This window comes from Neopelma chrysocephalum, unplaced genomic scaffold (genome assembly GCF_003984885.1).
Source record: "Neopelma chrysocephalum unplaced genomic scaffold, ASM398488v2 Primary Assembly neopelma1_97027, whole genome shotgun sequence".
Taxonomy (NCBI): Eukaryota; Metazoa; Chordata; class Aves; order Passeriformes; family Pipridae; genus Neopelma; species Neopelma chrysocephalum.
In genome coordinates, this window is record NW_020925669.1 from 195,093 (window position 1) to 216,544 (window position 21,452).

The 21,452-nt window shown below is 36.1% G+C and overlaps 1 protein-coding gene across 1 annotated transcript in view; it reads right to left on the reverse strand.

The window, feature by feature from the left end:
- The window catches only part of PIK3C3 (phosphatidylinositol 3-kinase catalytic subunit type 3), a 68,896-nt gene that overhangs the window by 12,456 nt on the left and 34,988 nt on the right, over nucleotides 1-21,452 (reverse strand). The window contains exons 20-23 of the mRNA XM_027671047.1: nucleotides 19,785-19,869; nucleotides 18,875-18,949; nucleotides 9,338-9,506; nucleotides 4,572-4,662 (exon numbers count right to left, since the gene is read on the reverse strand). Coding sequence (XP_027526848.1) covers nucleotides 4,572-4,662; nucleotides 9,338-9,506; nucleotides 18,875-18,949; nucleotides 19,785-19,869 — 420 coding nt within the window. The remainder of the gene's footprint in view (nucleotides 1-4,571; nucleotides 4,663-9,337; nucleotides 9,507-18,874; nucleotides 18,950-19,784; nucleotides 19,870-21,452) is intronic.

The following is a 21,452-nucleotide window of genomic DNA, read 5'->3' on the forward strand; positions in this document are numbered from 1 at the left end:
AACTCTCATTTAACATAGGAGTCTTAAATTCGTAAAGGAAAAAAAAATGAAATCACAACTCAAATCATCCAATGCCTCACTGAAGAGGACATGTTCTGTAGAAGTTTCTTTACGATCTTACTTGGTTTCCTTATTTGTCTGAACATAAGAAAGTCCAAGGATTGCTGACTTTCAACCATCTTCTCTTAACTAGTCTAACTAGCAAGCATCCCATATTAATACACCTACATATCACAGGAAATGACAAGAGAGAGCACAAGAAATTGAGACATGGACAATGTCAATAGTATTCTTTATTCTTTTTTCAATTTACTTCACTCTAGCCATCATTACCATATGGTAGACGTAAATTTTATGCTTATTTAGATTATGTATGTGATTACTGAGATTAAACCTACATTATGGCCCTAAGATCTCAGCAGAAAGTTTAGGAAAGAGGAACACAAAAAACATCTTATTTCCAAAGGCAGCTTTACTTGCCAGCACGTTTTTACATCTGACTGTATTTTCTACTAGTAGGCAGATACTTTCTGCAATATAAAGCACCTCTCTGCCTACTGGAAGTGAGGATGATACATGATGTCTCTTTGTGAAAATAAAGATTAGACTTGAACTTGAGCTACCATCTAACATGGCAAAGAAATATTCTTTAGAAATAACATTTGGAGTAATTCATGCCTACTTGATAACAGCAGTATAGCTACACCTACTAAACTTCCAGTATCCTTTATGCCAAAAATTGTTTGACAAAATAACTGCAGTATAATACTTCAATAGGTGTTATAACATATATTACATATACAATACTTCAGTAAGCATTCCTTTGTTTGAAAAGAATTTTTTTTCTACCATCATTCTCCTTGCAGTTTAATTATAAAACTAGTATTCTGATTAATCTCAAAAATTAGGTAAAGGTAACCTAACTAGTTACCCCAGTGACTTGACTTCAGACGCCTGTGAGAGTAGAGCCTCACTGGCTCCAGTGAGCGTGGACCAAAAAGGAGGGCTCTACAAAAAGGATTATGAATGGTACTGCAGCATCAATGAGGAAAATGCTGTCTATGAACTTCCACCTACACTGTTTACCAGGACACTTTCTTAGATACAGAAACATTTGTAAATCTCCACCTTTGTCTCTGGTGAAAGTGATACCACGGCTGAAATGGCTATTGACTTGTCTCACACATCAAAGGTAATTTAATTTTGCAGGTCAGTCCAAAATAGATCTTCACCTAATTTGAGTCTGTTGATATATATATGGATTTTTTGTTAAAGCTTTAAGGAAAAAAATAAAAATCAATTGAGATGCTGAAAGCATTTATTCAATTTTCCTACAACAAGGTACAGTATTACCTTGTTAAATGACTGAACGAACTTGCCACTCAACCCAAGAGATGCAAGACACCTTGTTCCTTTCTTTTATTAGTACTAACAAAGTTTATAACTGATTTGAGATGGGCTAACAAAGATACCCAAAATAAGTTTTCTAATACATTATTTTAAAAAACCTCAATCCACAGTGACCTACTCACCATTATATAACAGGTTAAGATGATTCTGATTCTAGCCCATTTACAGCTGTTGTCTGGTTTTCTTGTGGTTCTTGGTTGGTTTTTTTTGGTTGGTTTTGTTTGTTTGTTTGTTTTCATTTTGCTTTGTTTTGGTTTTGGTTGTTTCTTTTCCCCAGTAAAACAGTAAACCCAAAAATTGAGAACTAAATAAAACAACTGCTGTTGTATGAGCTTTCAACATTGTCATATGCACCCAGTAGTATCAACAATTGCTTTATGGAAGGTTCCTCTGTTCACCTCGTCTTCAGGGATCCCATATCACATATTATTTTTTGCACAAATTTAGGGGGTATATTCAAAGGCTGATTTTGAACCAAAAAGACTACATCTGAACTTCCAATAGTGGTCAAAAACAGCTGAGCAGTCAGGAAAAAAAAAGAGTTTATATAAAATAACAATACTTGGGAGATCTGAAAAACTTGGCTATCTTTCTGACAATACGTTATTGTGTGGGTCTTCTTTTGTTTTTTAAAGGAACAAGCACACTGTAAATTAACTCAGAGAACCCAGAAAAGTAGGATCTTTTCCTCTCAAAGCATTTGAAAGTGATTTGCATTCCTTGTCAGAAGCATTTGCCTTACTGCTTCAGTTCTAGTTTGTAACACATTTTAAAGCCTCTGTGAACAGACAGCCTTGAACTTACATGAGGGTAAAAGTCACAATTCACCAAGCTGCAGTCACTGCCAGAGCTAATAATCCCAATAACTAATTGCTGCATTTGATCTAATAGTGATCTGTCATATAACAACTATGCTTTTCATGCAAAGAAGGCACTATTATTTATACTTTGTAATGGAATTTAGAAGTAACCACATGGATCTAATTCATGGCTCTCACATCTTCTTTTTAGATACTGCTTCCTTCCATGTTCTCCAATCGCACACAATGCCATCATGCTTTACATAATCTTGATGTTTAACTATTGTACATCAGTGAACTGTAACATACTTCTGAGCTGTAGAAAAGACTTGTTGGGTTTTAATTCTGTATCATGATTTGTTATTTCAAGAAAATTGTACGGGAAATTTATATAGAGTAAAAGAGTTTTAGAAGTGTCTGAGATACTCAAACGTTGCTATATTAAAATAATCCTTTACAAGTATTTTACAGAACCTGATGCCCTAATATCATTAATTACAGAAAGCATATACCCTTGGACAGCACTTCTAGAGAGTTTACTACCATAAAATGCAATGCCAATATACTAACAAGAAACAAGGATATTTCCTGTTAATTAGCAAGCACTGGGAAATTCTGTTTGATAAAAACATATCAGAGCTCATGAGAGAGCATTCAAGGCAGGAATGAACAATGCCACATGTCTAGTGGAAGGTGTCCCTGCCGTGTCAGGGGTTGGAACGAGATGAATTTTATGGTCCCTTCCAATCCAAATTCTGGGATTCTATGATCAAATGACAGGGAACTCTGAACAGATAGCGAGTAAGATTAAAATGCAGAGCAAGTCTCAAACCTACCGATACAAACATGAAAGAACCAGCACTTCTGGAATTCAATGAAACCATTTGTTTGGTTTCTTGATGACTATTTCGGTCAACAACAAACTTTCCCAAAAATTAGTCTCTGCTCTGCCTGTAGTTGCATACTTCAAATTTCCTAGGATTTATGGTGCATCTATTTTGCAATCTAAAAGATCTTCCCTTCCCTTACTGTATATCAGGCCTTTTTCCAGTGGGTAGTCAGAATTAAACAAGTCTTCTTTACAAAATGAAATTCATAGACAGGAGTTGCATACTGTTAGGAAGGTCTCTTCCTTCAAAAGAAGGCGTCTCTACAAAAATGTAGTTACTCCCAGAAATTGGTAGGTATTGAACCATTTTAGTTGGCTACTTTAGGCTTTTATCTCCCATGTTCTATGTGAGTTATCTACTCAGTCTTTGTAGGGCATTTAGGGACAGAGGTGAGGTTCAAATATTGATATGGAGAAAGAATTAGCTGTCATTTTCTCAGGAAGACAGTTATGTGGAGGGAGGGCTGTCACCTTTACCACAAAACACAGCATTTGTGGCTAGCTCAGCCTTCCTGGAAATGAAATTGAATAGCTACATGAACTCTTTGTATGAATTTGAAACCAAGAAACTCTGAACAGAAATGCTCAGATTCTTGAAGGCAAAAAACCCCCTTTGTTTGAGTCACAATTTAGTTTTCTTTAGGGAAATTATATTAGAACATGAAATATTAATTTAAAGATTCTGAATTCTGCTTTCATAGCTTATTGAAAACAATGAAGAACAACCTTTTTTAGAGAAAATCCACAGCTGAAATAAAAATTACACTGAACTAATTTCCATTGGATACAGAGGCTCCACAAAGTCCTTTGTGGAATTAAAATACATAGCCCTTCACTATAAATCAGATTATAAAAGAGCCAACATTTGTCTAAAATGTAAGTGCAATGAAATCTAGATGAACAAGGATCCAGTATTTTTCATGTCAACTGCTGCTCATACACCAAATGGAGAAGAATGACTCAAGCTGGAGTAGAGGGACAAAGTCAGAATTATGGGACATCAGCCTGTTTTCACAATAAACAAAAATTTCTTGGTGATGAAGATATACCAGCCCACAGGTTTCAAACCTTCAGCAGACTGGTTTTATAAAACCATCCATGACTTACAGTAATCTAGACTAGATGGAACATCCTTTCATGATATAGTCAGTGTTGACTGCTTTGCTTATAAAAAGTTTGATAAGGTGGGAACAGTGTTCTTACCTAAAACACCCCTTGGAACAGAGTGCTAGGGCAGACTGTGCACTACTGCATGGATGATAAAAAGTCATTCTGTATTTATGGGCACGTGCTAAACGATCTCAAAGTACACGCTCCTATCTTTAACTTCAATGATTCTAGAAATTGATCAAAATTTCCTGAACGGGAGCAAGTGTTCTCAGGTCAGATACAAAAAAGTCATCACAAGTGACTGAACATTTCTTAATGAGATGACCTAGGTTACAGAAAGACAAGGAAAGCTTTTCAGTTACCTTTTTTACAGTCTTGTCGGGTTCAAGAGCAATATCTGGAATGTTGGCATCCACCATGAGGGAAAATAAGTTCAAGATCAAGTTGGAATACCTAAGCAGAAGAGCAAATTACGTAAAATACTTTGTAAACTGCACAAAAGACATTTTTTGTAAACAATTTAAGAACGCATCATCTTAAGAGTGAATTGGTAATTCTTCAGAGATCCATTTGCAACATTTAATTGAATATATTTATGCTAAGAACATAAGATACTGACATTAATCATCAAAGTTTAACCCTCAAACTCTCTCACACAGCCAAAACTGAATAAATTGCCCTGATTTTGTTATAATTTTCTAAAATTACCAGAACATTTACTCAGACACACATCAAATATAAACTGTGATTTCATATATTTTAAGATTTAATGCCATTTTCTACCTCAAGTAGGACAAACATTTGCTAGAATACTGATGCAAAGGTTATTTTTTATTAAAAAGCGATACAGCAGTATGATATAAATTAGCATTCTAAGAGCTGAACTCTTCATAATTACAAGACATGATTTTTCAAGTCACCGTAAGGGCTTTTGACACAACAAGTTAAATATTTAACCAGATCCAAGTCTTCAGTTGCTCAGTTAAGCTCCAGTAACAGTGGTAGCATGCTACACTTACAAAGTACATAATGTCATCTATAACCATTAAAACAGACAAGGCAGAGAACAGTTTTCAGCTTTGAAATGGTGTTGGAAGCACTCAGGACTATTTTTTTAAAGAAAACCATTTTGCCCTTGCAGGAAATTAGCTGTAAGTTGCTTTTTGAAAGAATAATTTTCAAGCTGTTCAACACAAACTGAAACTCCCCCTGCAAAGAGGTCTAGTTCTCTTAAAGAGACAATGTATTAACAGACCTCAAAATTTGAAATATTGCTTTGCTAAGAGCATCAGGAACTTCACAGATGATAGAAAATGAATTCTTAGGAGCAAAAATTGTTTATTAGGAAGCTGCTGAACATATATAAGCTGACAGTTGCAAGTACAAAGTATTTTAACTATACAAAATGATTACTTCATGGGCATATTTTACAAAGTAAATACTGCTCAAGAAAACATCTCTCTAGATAAGTGTAATTCCATCAAACACTTGTGACAATTATTATCTTGAACTAGCACTACCTAACACATTTCCATATAAGATTTAAGTTTTTATAACATAAGCATTTAAAATAAACTGGCCAGAAATCTTCAGTGTCTACTTTGTTTCAGCTGTTCTGCTTCACTTTTAAAGGGGCAAGGGACTGGAGTGGGGAAAATTACTTTTATCACAAGTCAAAAGAAAAGCGGAAAAGTTACTCTACCATTTTGCTTCAGACCTGGCAGTCAAGTTGCTTTGCTGCCAGGAACAGACATAAAAGATAGTGCTGATTTTTTTTTTTCCTACCTGCCTGAAACAAACAAATCTACTTTAAACATGCTCAAATCTTACATGTGTGTGCTCTCAAGTCTCTTCATAGGTTATTGGTAGCTTCCATCAGCAGTTTTTCCTTTGAACCGACCCTGAGTCCCTTTTGCTCTTGAAACACATAGAGGACAAGAGCTTATGAGGACTGCAGGTGGTTACTGGAGTTATTTATGGAGGCGTGTAAAAAAGATTTTAAAGGTCTAGTCATCATTGCTAGATGCCAGTTAAGAGCTGGTTGTGTTCCCCACAATCAAGTCTTTTGGTTCTTGAAGCATAAGATCATCTAAAGAACCTCATTAAAAAAAAAAAAGTAGTTTTGTGGGGGGTATTGAGTAGAAAAAAAACAGATTAAGAAAGAGTTGCTCACTATATTATCCACAGGTCTCTCCTCTGCCCCTCACCCCAGCATTTCTGTAACTCAGTAGTCCACTGTCATCCTTCTTACAGGCTACATATTTGGTAAATATGCCATGATGTTCACAGCTGGAGAACTGACAGCCCAAATTCATCCTAAGAGGAGACATTCTGCTGACTCACCTGAGCTAGGAGGCTGACCTGTAAGAAACAAACACCTTTGTCAAGCAAAAGGTATCACTCATCTTTGACATCTGCATTACAAAGTCCTCCAGAATGGCTGACTTCCATTCACAGCCAGAACAAACTTGGAGACAGGAATTCCTAGGTTTAAGGAGGTTCAATTAAGCATGTAAATCCAAATCCAAATCCTTCTCACATAATTTGCTTTTCTCAAAGCTCAGTACAAGCCAACTTATGAAAAAGATGAGCACTCGGTTACACTGAAGGTTGATTAACTTACAATTTGAACATGAAGTGCTGTTAAACTTTAAGAAATCCAAGAAAACAACTCCTACATAGAAGAGGCCTTATGTATTAAGGAAGAAATGCACAACAGACAGAAGTTCAAATTCTCACTGCTGTGTTTTCTGAGAACAGAAGCTTTTGGTTTTAAGTGCTTAATATATCAAATAAATGCTTGATCCTAAGCATTCCTTTATTTAGTTTTTCAACATTTACTTGGCTCCCTTGCATATAGATGCCCTAGAGCAATTAAATATTTAGGCTGTTGACACTGTAAATACTCTACCAAATTCGAAGCTACAAGACAAGGACAGGAGAGTTTACAGTTATTTGCAGTCCCAGACTAAGGCCCTGTTTACCTGGTCTATCTCAAAAATTCCTAAGTTTAAAATGCAATTGCCTTTTTTCAGTGTAACTTGGGATCCCCCATGGCTCACTTCTTCTCAAGACCACCTACACTCCCCAAACACTATCATGTCCCAGTTGGCTTTCATAAATGATACCAGCCACAACTTGCCCTGCAACACGTTCAGAATGCAGAGGCTGCTTCTTCATTACAGCACTGCTGACAAACACACACAACTGATTACTGTTGTTCAAAGAAGTAGAAAGCATCTCCCCAACTTACCCCAAAGCCCCCAAACAAACAAAAAACCACACAGTAATGATCATGATAATAATGCCAAAATGCTTACAATCTGGAACAACGAACAAAACTATTGTTTTACTTGTAACTTTTAAATTCCCTATATTTGTTTTCACTATGCAACACCCCTTCCAGCAGGAATCCTGGAACACCGACATACAGTACTTGACATATGTAGGGAACTGGTTATACCTCAGGGAAATAAAGAACAAAAATGAAACACAAACTGGGGAATATGACAAAGAGTTTGCATTTTGTCTTAGCAATCAGAGGTTATGGTTTCACACTACTTGGCCAGAAGGTGTATCTGTGAGTGGGTTTCTGCCAACATGCAGAGCTGTTAGAACTAAGCAGTTTCACATCCAATTCTTCTTTTTTTTCAGTAAGCAAGTAAGCTCAATAATTTTTAGTTCTAGCTGCTTGAAGCAATAGCTACAGTCATTCTAATATTATCCTATACTATCTCAGTTGAAAGCCTTAAGGATATTTATCCAGAACCATTTAAAAATATTTCCCTATTAAGCTGAACAAATATTGGAGAGACTATAATTACAACTACAATCACAGACATTATAAATGAACCTATCTTGATTTACAGTTTAGGTTGTATACCCAAATTACTGCTATACTCCAGACCTACTGATGATCTTTGTAGCAAATCATTACATAAATTAATTCAATGAATAATCCTTCACTGACAGAACAGACCTCTCCATTGAAACAGCTAGGTTTAAACAATCAAAACAACTTCAGTATATGACAAATAAGAAATAAAGTATTACAAAACAGCTTTAAGCAATTCAGAACTTGGAATATGCATTAGCCTTTCTGATTGTTCTCTGACACCACAAGTATTGTTTGCTGATAACATGCCACTGTTTTTTCAAGTTGTTGAATTGCTTTTAAGCCATTAATATTAGTTCTTAGACCAACTCCTTACTCTTTCTCCTTTTAACAAGTGGAGAACTACATGCAGCATTTTATTTCATATCATTGACTGACTGCTTTTCATATTACATTGTACTTTTCATATATGCTTTCCATATTACTGGGTTTTCCACATATTTGGAGGTTTGCATTATGTAATCCTGATATTAAAGTGAGATTATTTCATCTCTATTGAAGATGTGGTAAATCAAATCCCTGGACAGACCAAGAGTGTGTACCTGTGTTCTGTTTAAACAGAACAAAGCTGAGCTACTTGGCTCAGAAAGTTGATGGTAAGTAATACAGTCACTGCAAAAGAATGAAGCTGATTCCAAATTTAATGAAGAGATCTGTTGGTTCGTAGATACACAGAGTCTAAAGAGGTTTTAGCTGCCACAGTTCTGGGTATCAAAAGAAATTTCTAAGATATTTGATTGTCACTACAAGCAGCTAATTTTTGTCCCACAGGACCTGAAGTCAACTAAGCATATATGTGTGTCAGCTTCAAGCCAAAGAATTTGATCGTCACTAATCTAAACTGGAGGAGGATAAAGCAGCAAATGAGTAATGACTTAAGAGTTAAAATGACAATTACCTGATCATCAATAACCAGAGGAAAACATGCTTAAGGGCAAAAACACACCCAAAAGAGAAATATATAATTTGACACCCCACACAAGTTCTGAAATAAAGCTATTTAAGTTATAAACAAGCAAAACTGGGGGATTTAACTTGAAGAACAATTACATTCAAGCTCCACCACCGCTACTATGTTTTCATTCCTTTGTTTCATACAAATTCTTGAGTTTATGTTCACACTTAAGCAAGTTTTGGGTTTTCCACAGAAACATTTCAGTGATTCAGTTTCTCCTCTTCTCTCCTGCTTTACGGTGTCTCTAACAAATTTCAGCACAAAACGAGCCCCGTTACCTGCGGAGATGCAGGAAGGCCGTGTAGCACTGCTTGCGGAACTCCTGGTACTGCTCACTCTGTGTCCCTCCCATGCCTTCCACCATCTCCTTGTTCAGCTTCATCGGGGGAGGAAGGGGCTTGGGGTCCCGGCCCAAAATGTAACCGAAGTCAATATGGAACAGTTTACCTGCAGAGGAAAGAAAGGCAAAACAACACATAGTTCTTGATGCGAAGCTTAGAAAAACAGAATTTTTAAGTGTAGTCTCTAGAGACAGTAGGGAAAATAAAATTCATTCTTTTCTGTAAGGTTTATAGCAGTATATTTATATATTCATTTATATATTCAGTTGTTAACTTGAAATTGTGGTTTTCAAGAAGTAAAGCTGATTTCAAATTCACTACGCATACTAAAAAGCAAGATCACTTTTTCTGCTTTTTTGATTTTTAAACATATGGAGTATATTCACAATGACTGAACCAATATTTGAAACTGGTTAGTAGATATTTAATGCTCAATTTATATAATAGATACAATTAAGTTTTTGCACTGTCTTTAGAATGTATTAGCAGATTACAATAATACTAAAAGCAGTGCAACGTGTGCATCCTGTTCAGTTGCTGTGGCACGAAATATGGTCGGATAACTTGACACAGAACTAATACAACAAAGGGAAAATAAGACTCAGGATCCTAACAACAACCTTTTGAAGCCACTAAATACCAAAGAAAACTTCAATGTGGTCTCAAAAGTCTTTTGAGTTAAGGTCAAAATTTATCAACAGCTTGGAAATATATTGAAGAAACATCACAACGCCAAATCTGAAACTGTATTGCAAATGCACCAAAGTTTGTCATGCACTCTTTCAGTACTAAAATGAGCTACTTCACTTGATCACTACCTTCTCCCTTTCAACTGACTACGTTTAAAACATTTCTGCAGAATTAACGTAACCAAAACTTCTATACACCTGCTGTCTTCAAATGCACAAGGCAACTTCCCTTCATATCAAGAGTTTGCACATGGCCATGCTGCTCACCATGGTGGTCACACCTTTACTGGGGAGAATTCACTGTATTTCCCTTCAGTAGTGCTGAGCCAAGTGTGAGACGCAACATGTGGCAAAATGGACAATTAAACTTCAGTTGGTAAACTTCAGTTTACCAGCAACTTCAAAAAACCTAAAATATCTGGATATACTGAAGACTAAATATTATATAAATACACAATGTTTTAACAGAAATCAAAGCAGAACAATTCATAATTCTTAGGAGGCCATTTTCTAGGAACACTCCTGATTCACTTTTATAAAACAAAAAAAACGTTTTTCAAAGTGTTCTGCAAATGTTTTTTCAGTTTGAAATGCGTAATTTAAGCAATGACTTGGGCCATAGCAGAACTACGTTACAAAAAGATGGTGAGATTGCAGATATTCACACAGATATAAGATAAAAGATCTTTAAACAAGAATGTAGAAAATTATTAGCACGATTGTTATCTAGACAGAGAGACAGCACAGAACACAGAGTCCTGTTTCAGAATTATGGAACTGAACAGCATTACACAGGGATGCATTTGCTAAGAGGTGTTTTAACCTACAGCACCTGTATTCACTGAGATTTTCATAAGATTAGGCGCTCAGTGCTCCTGAAAAAAAAAAGGGTCAGTATTCTTCAATTAGTCACCCCTCTGACTATTTCACTGAATAATAATGTAGTATCAACAGAGAAGGCTGTTTTATATCTCTCATAAGCACTTTTTCAACCCAAGAATCAAATTCCACCACAGTCAATTTTCTATGGGAGATCACAAGGAACCTTAAAAAGCAGGCAAAGTATTTGCTGATTCATAAGTGGCATAACCACTACATTTTGCGTAACTCATTGTGCTATAAAAAAGCCTTCTTTCCTTTCATACATTTTTTCTGTGGTGATAGAGGAGTTACTTTTAGATATAATTTTTGTACACCAACTTTTTGAAGTAAGAACATGCACAACCCCTCCCACCACTAAGTTACAAAAAATGTTTAATTAAAAAGTTTTGGGGACCTGCTTTCTGCTCACTTATTCAAACCTGTCACCTTGAAGAGTCGAGAGATAACATTTTGAATAAAACAGTGACTCTTGTGGCAGTAATTTTTTTTTTCTAGTTTGCTCTGGAGATAGGGAATAAAAGATGATAATTAATAATTTATATTGGTAACAAAGATGCACCTAAAACATTAAAAAACATTCCAATAGTTGAGTGGTAGACACTTACAAAGTATGAGATGAGGCCGTCCTGCATTAACATTATAATTTTACTAGCTGAACTTCAAAATTCAGCAGATTTTCCGGCTGACTCAAAATGTATGTCCAAAGCTTCCATTTAAATGCATTAAATATATTCAATACTTTTCAAACCCGTGTTCTAAACACAGACTTGACTAATTTTAATGCAGCTCCTCCGAGATCAACAAAACCGGCCCACCACGTCACAGAACACGGACAGAGGGCTCTCCCTGGGGCCTGCCCAAAGCTCCTACACCAGCACAGGGGGAGCACCCGAGGGAGCACTTCAGTCCTAGAGATTTCCACAGAGAAACCTGACCCATGTTCCCCTCAAGGACTTAACCATAACTGGAGAAGCGAAGAACAAGCCTGCTTTGGACAAGTTAAATTGGCTGAACGTTTAATACTGCCAATTAGGTGATGTTTATATTCCTACTTATGTTAATAAATAATAAATTTATCAAGGTAATAAAATTGATACTTTGAAATCTTCTAGTATTAAGATAAAAGGTTGCAAGTATCTCAAGTGATCATCCCAAGTGAAATTCATATCAGGGTATAACAATGAATGTTTGTTCCACTTTCATAACATTAATGAATGCGATATTATCACTCAGCGTAAGCCCTATTGCAAGAACAAGGCTGGAGAAATTTTCTGGTATCTGTTTGACAAGGTTTATTGTCAGCAAATACTAAATAGTAGCAGACAGCAGGATAAAAATAGGAATCTGGACAGTCTCTATAAAGCAAACTTTTGTTTATTATATGAAACAAACAAAACAAACAAAAAACCAAATCAAAACAAAAACACAAGAACTCCCACTTTACTCTAAAAATTACTGTACCAAAAGTTCATTTTTTAAGAAGACAGAAAATATATTCAATAAGATTTTTTATTCTGTAAGAATTCACTTTTCACTGTGAAAAGCTCATTGTCTTGTAACATAGCCATCACTTCCGATATGTGTCTTAAGGATGGGGGCAAAACCTGCCAGGAACAACTTATGAATTGTTTTTAGGTCAACCCAAAGATATTTGGTTTTGTTTGTTTTTACATTACTCAAAACATTACTCATTTGAAATTTGTCAACCCCAGGTAAGACAATGCTTGTCTAGTAACCATAGCTGAAAAACAGTCTACAGCAGAATGAGCATCTTGTTTGGGCAGGTTTTGAGAGAGATTTTCAGTTCTGGAGTGTCACTAATTTCGTGCAGTTTGTATTTGACAGTTTCTTAGTTATGTAATATGGTTGGCAGGAAGTATGCACACACCTTCTCAACCGAATGATTCTATGTAACCTTCATTTCACAGAATCACAGAATGCGTGAGGGTGGAAGGGACCTCTAGAGGACACCTGGTCCAACCGCCTGGTCGAGCAGGACCACTCAGAGCCACCTGCCTTGACCAGGACCATGTCCAGGCAGTTTCTGAATGTCTCCAGGGATGGACTGCATGACCTGTACTAGCCACCTCACTGTAATCCTTCATACTCATATAATAATAATAATGGCCAGTCTTCGCGAACGAAGATTTGGGGAAAGGTCTTTTACCTTTCCAGCCTGCGCAATGGATTTTTTAGGTGAGACACAGCCTGCGCTGAACTGAGCCCACCCTTTAATCCTAAGGTTCATCTGCCAGGGCCAAGTGCGCTTGGACAATGGCAGTGAGGTCCTCAGGACGTAGGTTTGTTTAGAGTGACCTTCTCATAGATGGATGGCCTCAGAGGGCTAACGGGCTCCATCTGCCCGGGGGACTGGCTAGATTCGAACCTGGGTCGCAGCAGTGAGAGTCCTGCATGCTAACCACTAGGCCACCAGGGGTCATATAATGGTATTTATATAGAGTTATCACCTGACTGCTCACTAAATTAGACTGCATGTGACCTTTGTGTAACACCACCTCCTCTAAAGGCTTTCAACTTCAACGTTTTATAAAACAGTTACATGTCCTTCCTTCAATAGACAGTGTGAGTGTCATAACACATACACTTTATCTCTTAGACCATCATGTTTTACCATGATCCAACTTCTTCAGATTTATTACATCTTAATTTAAAGGGTTCTTAATTATTAGACATGCCTATACATTACAGACAAAACTGGACCTTTAGCTTTGGTTCATTACTGTTCCCAAATGACTGCTAAATCATATAGGGGAGATTTTATTTTCATTTCAGTCATGATTTAAACTAAAAACAGGAGTTATTTAAGACAGCAGGTGAAACAGATTTCATCCTCTGAGCTCCTTAAATTCTTGTAGGGTTAGGCATAGAAGGCCTTGGGTTTCTAATATACAGACTCTGAAATCTTATTACACTTCTTTAAAAATATGAGTTCCACATAAAAATGGGCGATTTCAGACATCTGAGAAAACAATTCAGGAAACACCTCGAGACCACAGACAGGCATGCATGAAATTCCTGCTCTGTCTCAAGGCTCAGAGGAAGACAGGAGGCACCCACATGGAGTCCAAGATACAGAGCTCTGGAGAGACATTTCTGATGTTCAAAGTGGCTCACTCCTTGGAGTCTAAAAGACTTCTTTCAGGAAGCAGGAAAAATCTCTGCAGGAAAGACTTCTGTAGAGTCTCTTACCTTAAAAACAGTTCCCTAGTAACGTATGTCCAAAGCTTCCATTTAAATACGTTAAATATATTTTATATTTTTCAAACCCACTCTGAACTCCCTATTTAAAGTATTTTACTGTAAGAAAAGCAAGAGAAGGTAGTTACTGACTGGAAGAGGAAAAAAAGGTTGCAGAAAAAAGTAATAATGCAGCATGCACACGAAATTATTTCATTCAAAACCTAAAAGCTGATACTGGTAAGTACTTTTAAGCTTGCCTTTTAAAAAAATTATTTATTTCTTTCATGGGTTTGACTACATTTTTCTACTGAATACCTGGATTTCTAACATATTGGAATAAAGAGGACAGGCCCTTGGAGACCTCAAGGAAATGGCATGAAACATGGAAAGTTTCCTCGACTAGCAGTCAGGGCATCAGGGATTTCAAAGTCCATCTGAGTTCCTTTCAGCCTTGAGAGTGATCTTTGATTAAGTGAAGCATGGACCTTTAGAGACTAAAAATTGATATCTGGTGCTTGCAATAGCCAATAACACCTGACTGCAGCTAGAGAGGCTGATTTGTCCATCACTTTTACTGCTAATACCTAGATTTAGTAGAGGAAAAAGTTCTCGTATAGCAGCAATTTTTCCATTTCACTAGAGGACAGTTAAAAAAACCCACTTCAAACCAGTACAGGACTCTGAAAACCTTAAATGAAAGGCAAAAGACCAAGCAAATGAGATGCAATTACTGAAATAAAACAAGTCTGATGACAATTGTTTTTTAACAGTAAAAAAGCCTTACAAATTATTTCAAACTGCTCTGTTCTCATTGTTGGAGGGAAAAAACAACCAACCAAAACACAACAAACCCCAAGCTCAGTATTTCAGTACTTTTCCTGTAACCCCCAAGCGCCACCATTATTTTAACATGGCTCATAATAAAAAAGTACAATTTAGTGACTATTTTAACTGAATTCCTATTTTTAAACCTGAAACAATAGCATAAAAACTCCTCCGATGAAAATGGTTGGATGGATGGGGTGGTTTTCTGGCTTTCCCAGCAAGTTCTGACATTACTGTCAAAATCTTGCCCCTGTTAACAGAGCATTGCCATGCTGAAAAAAATCAGAATTCCTAATTTATTGTCATCATTTTCATCAGCAGCATGTTACGACTTTTCCAAGACTACACAAAAGTGAAAGTAACATAAGTTTTTAATGACTTATTCAGGATACAAGTTTTTAAGTCATTATGCAGCAACAGCTGGGGGTAAAGCTTATCACTGTCATCCATATGATCGATAAGAGCTCAGCTTGTCCTTAAGATTGTAACTTCCAACTTCTCCCCTCAAGCTGTCCATTCTCAAAATATGCTCCATAAATTAAGAAAAAATTCCATATTATAGGAAAAAATATGTATGATGTATATTGTTAAATGAAAAATACTGTTCAAGATACCTATAAGAGAAAAAGTTTTAGCAGATCAACAGCTAAGAGTTACGGTCTTTTTGCAATAAGCATCACAGAAAATGGAGTTGCAGGGAGAATCTAAAGGATAAAAGTATATGTTAGTTTTATTTTTTTTTAAATAAGGATTTTCCCCTATCAAGACCAGTAACATTTGAAAAAATGTTTAAAAATTCTACTACATTTTACATACTACAGTAGTTTGCAACATTAATAAACAGATTTAACAATGTGCTTATCTAAACACTGATATAGAAGGAAGGTTTGAATCCCATAGTTCTTTCATTTTTGTAATCTTCAAACCTGCTTTAGGATAGATGGTTTTGACTGAAAAGCACTGGAAATACAAACACACGGTGTCATCTCACATGTGGATCTGTTTAGGTCCCTGCTGTCTTACCCGGCAACCCTTTCTAACCAAGACTGAAGAATAAATTTGATGTCAGTTGGTGCACTCCACACTGGAGACAGACCACAGCTCTACCTCTAAGCACTGAATTAGAAGACAGTACAGCCCTTTCACCTATCAACACACAATGCTAAAATTAAATGTGGTTTTCAAGTTCTGACTGTTCAGTCTTTGACCTGCTCTGAAGATACTTATAACCTGATTTTATCCATGTAGCAATTTGCCCTCCTGCTACAGAACAATTTCAGGTGTATGGCTCAGGTCAAAGCACCTGTACTTTGGGAACGCATACTGGGAACTTGAATCTACACGTAGGTCCCTAAGGTTTATTGAAAGATGAAGCTGGCCAGTCACTAGGGTGGGTTAGCTCGTCAGACACGCCACATGCACGGCTACTCAAGAAAGTCATTTGAATGTCTAGGATATCCTGAAATATCTACACACAGCCTGGACCTTCGGGAAACCTTTTTATGTCTATAAAGCAAGTTGAAATTACTAAGACAACTCTAATGGGAAGGGAGACTACACTTCCCTGTGAAAGCTGAAACACTACTGATGACTCTACCGATGTCTTACTCTTCTAAAGGGTTTAGGAAACATGAAGACATCCATATCTGGGTATTTTATCAGTACCTAGATCCCAACTCTACAATCAAAATCAGAGAGTGGAACAAATGCAGAACAAAGTGTTTTCGGGGGAAGGCATGAATTGCAACATACTAGCCTTCCGTGGAAGTTAACTGAACAGCTACACCTCGTGTATCACAATCCCGCTTCACAACCATTCAGCTCTTCCTTCCAAGGCAACAAAGGGAACATTAGCTGTTAATTCAGATGCTGGCTTCCATATATAAACCAGTTTGTAATCATAAAAGGAGGCACTGATATTGCTTAAAACTGGGCATTCAGCTGTGAAAGTGTCTTACTGTTTACAAAGCACAGTAATATTTGCTGCTAAAGATTTGGAAACAAGAAATTAAAACACAGAGCAATTAATAATGTATTTCATCTCCAGAAGAAGTAGAAAATTCAAAGTTTTCAGAGAAAATAAATATTCCAGTTATGCAATACTGACTATACAATACGACCTTAAGGTCACCAGCTAAGACCCATTTATGAAACTGATGCAAGTATTCTTGCAATTTTTAACATTACTGACAGATAAGGATGTTTTGCCTGAAGGTTTCCCATATCTCTTTCCAAAAAAACTGCAACAGTTTTCCTTGAAGTAAAATGATACAGAGCATTTAAAAACCTAAAAATTTAGATGTCCTGCTCAAGACTACTAAAAAAAAGTCACTCTGTTTCCAGAACTATAAGCATAAGAGTCATGAAAGACAGCAGAAATTATTTCATCAAGATAACTGACACAGTCACATAAAAAATGCATTCCTAACACTGAGTAGGAAACAACTTGTTTTTTATGAATGTCAGTAAATACTGCTTAATATTTAAATTATACTATATCTATTATAAGCATAGACACCTGTATGTTAGAAGGTGGTCAAACAGAGATGTGGCTACATTCACGGAACTAAAAGGTAGAGCCAAAAAATGTTAATGATATTTATTGCCATATAAATCCAAGAGAAGTATGTGAACCCACAGCTGGTATCCAGCATTCTTTACTGTACTGGAAGCCTTCAATTCATTAAATAAATATCATCAAGAAAGGATGCATATAGGGTTATACAATTTTGAAGAAGGTACTTAGAGCATGGACCCTTCAAGAGAAGAATGAAATTAGCTTTTTCCAACTTAAGGCTAAGGGATTTTCTGTAGCAAGACACAAGCCTTTGCAGCAAGTCTTTGTTGTATTTGGAACACAAGGATTTCTCACAAAACCCCTCAGTATGTGGCAGAGCACGTGCAGTCAGGCTCAGGATGTATGGTGGATGTGCACTGCCCTCTGCTGCACTCCCTAAACTCTTCCACTAAGTCACTGTGCTGTTACTCTTTAACAGAGACAGGTAAGATGCATTTTACCCCAAATCAAAACATTAAACTATTGCTACTTCAGGAAAAAGAGCCTGCTATGAAAAGATATATACTCATCACCTTGACAAATGACAGAGACCTCCCAAGACACATTTTTAAATTACTATTTGTACATTTTCAAGCAGATAAGGAAAAATACACTTCCTTTAGTTGTTCTCCTGTGAGCCTAGAGAAAGACCTCTTACCCTAATCAAGGTCCAGTGTTAATTTTCTGCTCTTTCAGAGTATGACTGTTCAAAGCAATACAAGCTTCAGCCTTATCTGTAAAACTAACAAGCCTCCTGTGTGGATGTGCTTCTTTTTCCAAATAACACTTTTTATTTACATGTTTCTCATTAAATAAGCATTTCACTTTATAATAAACATTCAACCACAACTCTTAACTCTCCATCACTATGTAATGAAGGTATTCGAGGCATCAGAACTCCTAGGGAAGTTGTAGTTCAAAAGTAAGCAAGCAAGTAAAAATAAGCTCAACACAAAAATTGGGAAAAAAAAGTCCCCTATAAGAAATGTTATTTGTAAAAACTTTGTGAGGTTTATGCAGATACATATGAACTCATTTTCAACAAAAACACTTGCATTTCCCTCCCTCCCAAAGCATTGATTCTAATAGCTGGAATAGCTCAGCTTTCAAATCCTTCATTTCCTCTAGTTATGAAATCTTCTTCTTAATCACTGGATCAAATGTTACCTTAAAAGAGACAATATAACTTACATTTTAAATTATATTCTAATCTACAACATTCAGTGGGTTATACTCACAGGGAAAATGGAACAAAAAAGTGCCAGCATGTTACAAATTAAACAACTGCTGCTACAAAATTATACTGCTAAAAAGAATTACCTGTTTTTGTTAGCAGCAGATTATCCAGATGTCTATCTCCAACTCCAAGGATATAAGTAATCACGCAGTAACCAGCTGTAACGAGTAAATTGTAAACATCAATATAAGTACCTTTCCTGGAGAGCAACAAGTTCCACACAATTAACGAAAGTATATGACATTATCTTAGCCCTTGTTCACTAGTAATAAATATAGCACAGAGACTCAGGTAGCAATGGTGATGATGAAGAATAAGCAAAATTATCAGCACCATGAAGAAATAAAACACTTGAAATTTACTCAGTACTGCCCAGATTTTAATTTCTTAATACACAATTACATCTTTAACACTAAAAAGACTAAATTGGTTCAATATTGGGATTAAGATATTTCAAAAGAAGCTGAAATATTTTGAGCAAAATGACTGTAGATATTTCGAACTGAAGATATTGTAAGGGCACCGTAAACCAGCATTAGACACTGATATGAATCTGAATGTTCACATCAGAAGCATTCACAAGCCCAGCAGTAAGCCTGGCAGTGATAAAGAGCAAACTCTTTTAATTGTTACTTTCACCTATTAACCAAAACAGTTTGAAGACAAAATTTCAATACAAAAGAATTATTATATTAGATGCTTTAGATGTCCCTGCATTATGGAGACCCCAACTCACAATGCAAAGGGGGCAGAGGTAAGATTATTGCTGGAAAGTAAAGAGTACTTAACTTATCCTCACCTATAAGAAAAACAAAGAGAGGACTTGTGTATGACATGCCAGGCTCAAAATGATCCTTTTCCCAGGAATTCTGACAGCAAGTACATGCACAGTGTCCTGTTTGCAGTCATCTAAACTGAAATGTCTCAATACCTCATCCCCTTCATCCTTTAGACTTCAGGTATGAAGTTATCAGCTGTAAGACTGTAACTTACCACAGCTCTTAACATATGTGTCCATCACCTCTGCACTTATCCCATGAGGGCCAGTGTCACTAGGTGCATGTTTTCTGAAGAAGTTCTGGAGAGAATGTCACGAAGATATTTAGTTATTCAACATGGTATGAAATTGGATCATTAGAAAAAAACCATCTGAACCAAGACCACAAATGGCCATTATTAGAATCTGTTAAACTAACAACCACTCCCAAAATACCTAGTAAGATTTTATTCAATAAGATCTTTACTTATTTTCTGTCTCAATCATCACATTCTTACACTCAACACACAAACTGAAAAGCGCTTTTCTTTATTAAATGTTTCATAAAATTACCAATGCACTGAAAAGTTACTAATCAATGGGTGACAATACTTCCCAAGCAAATTGTTTAGGTCAGGTCAACAAAATCTAAACCAGGATTAAGGGTCCTGCTTTATAACTTCATTTGGGAAGCAGTCTCCTACAAGGTTTATCATCATTATATGTTTCCCTATTCCTCAAGAAAACCAGGTGCTGCTACTGAGTTTAAAAAGAAAATAAACCAAGTTACTATAACATCCCAATTTATTATAATAAAAACTTGACATTTCCTGTGAAATGTGGACAGGGCCAAAACAGTCCTACCCACCAGCCAGAAGAAAACTGTTTTTTCTTGACTAAGAAAAAAGATAATTAAATTAAATCCAAGCCTAAGCACAAGTTTGTTCCATTAAGAAAAATCTAAGCAAGCACTGAGGAGGAGCACTTAGGAGGAGCATAGTGGCCACCTGGATGTGTACAGGTGACTAAAATCATAATGAAAAAATTAAGACAATTATTTCAATGAAATTCTAAAATATGAACTGTCATTTTAAGACTGTTGACAGAAGGCAAGTAACACTAAAATATCAAAACACCTTTTCTTTCCTGCAGATCTGCATTAACAGCCAGTATTGGATTACTTGCTTTGAATCTTTTCAGAAGTTAATGTTTATATACAATGCTGATCTTTATTAGAACAGCTGTGAAATCCAAAATGAACATTTACAGGAGGAGTAAAACAAACTTTTACAACATCTAGTTCATTTAGTTTTTATTTCCTTGGCCTACAATGCCCAGCTATTCTATCATGCCTCAGCACAGGAAATCTGGGCTCTGTAACGTATTTTGCCATTGATCAGTGCAACAAACTAAGATCTCATTCTTTTGGTGTTTTGTCTATTTGGATAAATAATTCTTTACAGGAACAATTGCTTCTTATGTCTCCACAGCAACAAAAACACCTATTTCCTATTGGAATTTGATGTAATAAGCAATTGCAAAATGGCAGTTCCACAAGCATTTCTAAAGACATTATTTTATAAAAACACATAACAGACTAAATTATGAATAGTACTCTTTTAAGATTACAAAGGATTGCCAAGAAAACACTTTATGATCTGTATGATTATTGACTGTGCAGCTGTAGCTTATCATAACCTTTACAGAACAGAAAGCTACATAAACTTATGCAACTTGATAATAAACTTATGCTGTTCATTGATAAATGACAAGCATTTTTTATAAGTGATAAGCATTTGATATGCTTATCTGTTAAGCAAATGATAATGACCAATGGTAGGAAATTTTTAATCTCCATATTTTTAATATATATAGTTTTTAGGAGTCGGGAGCTAGTGTGCTTT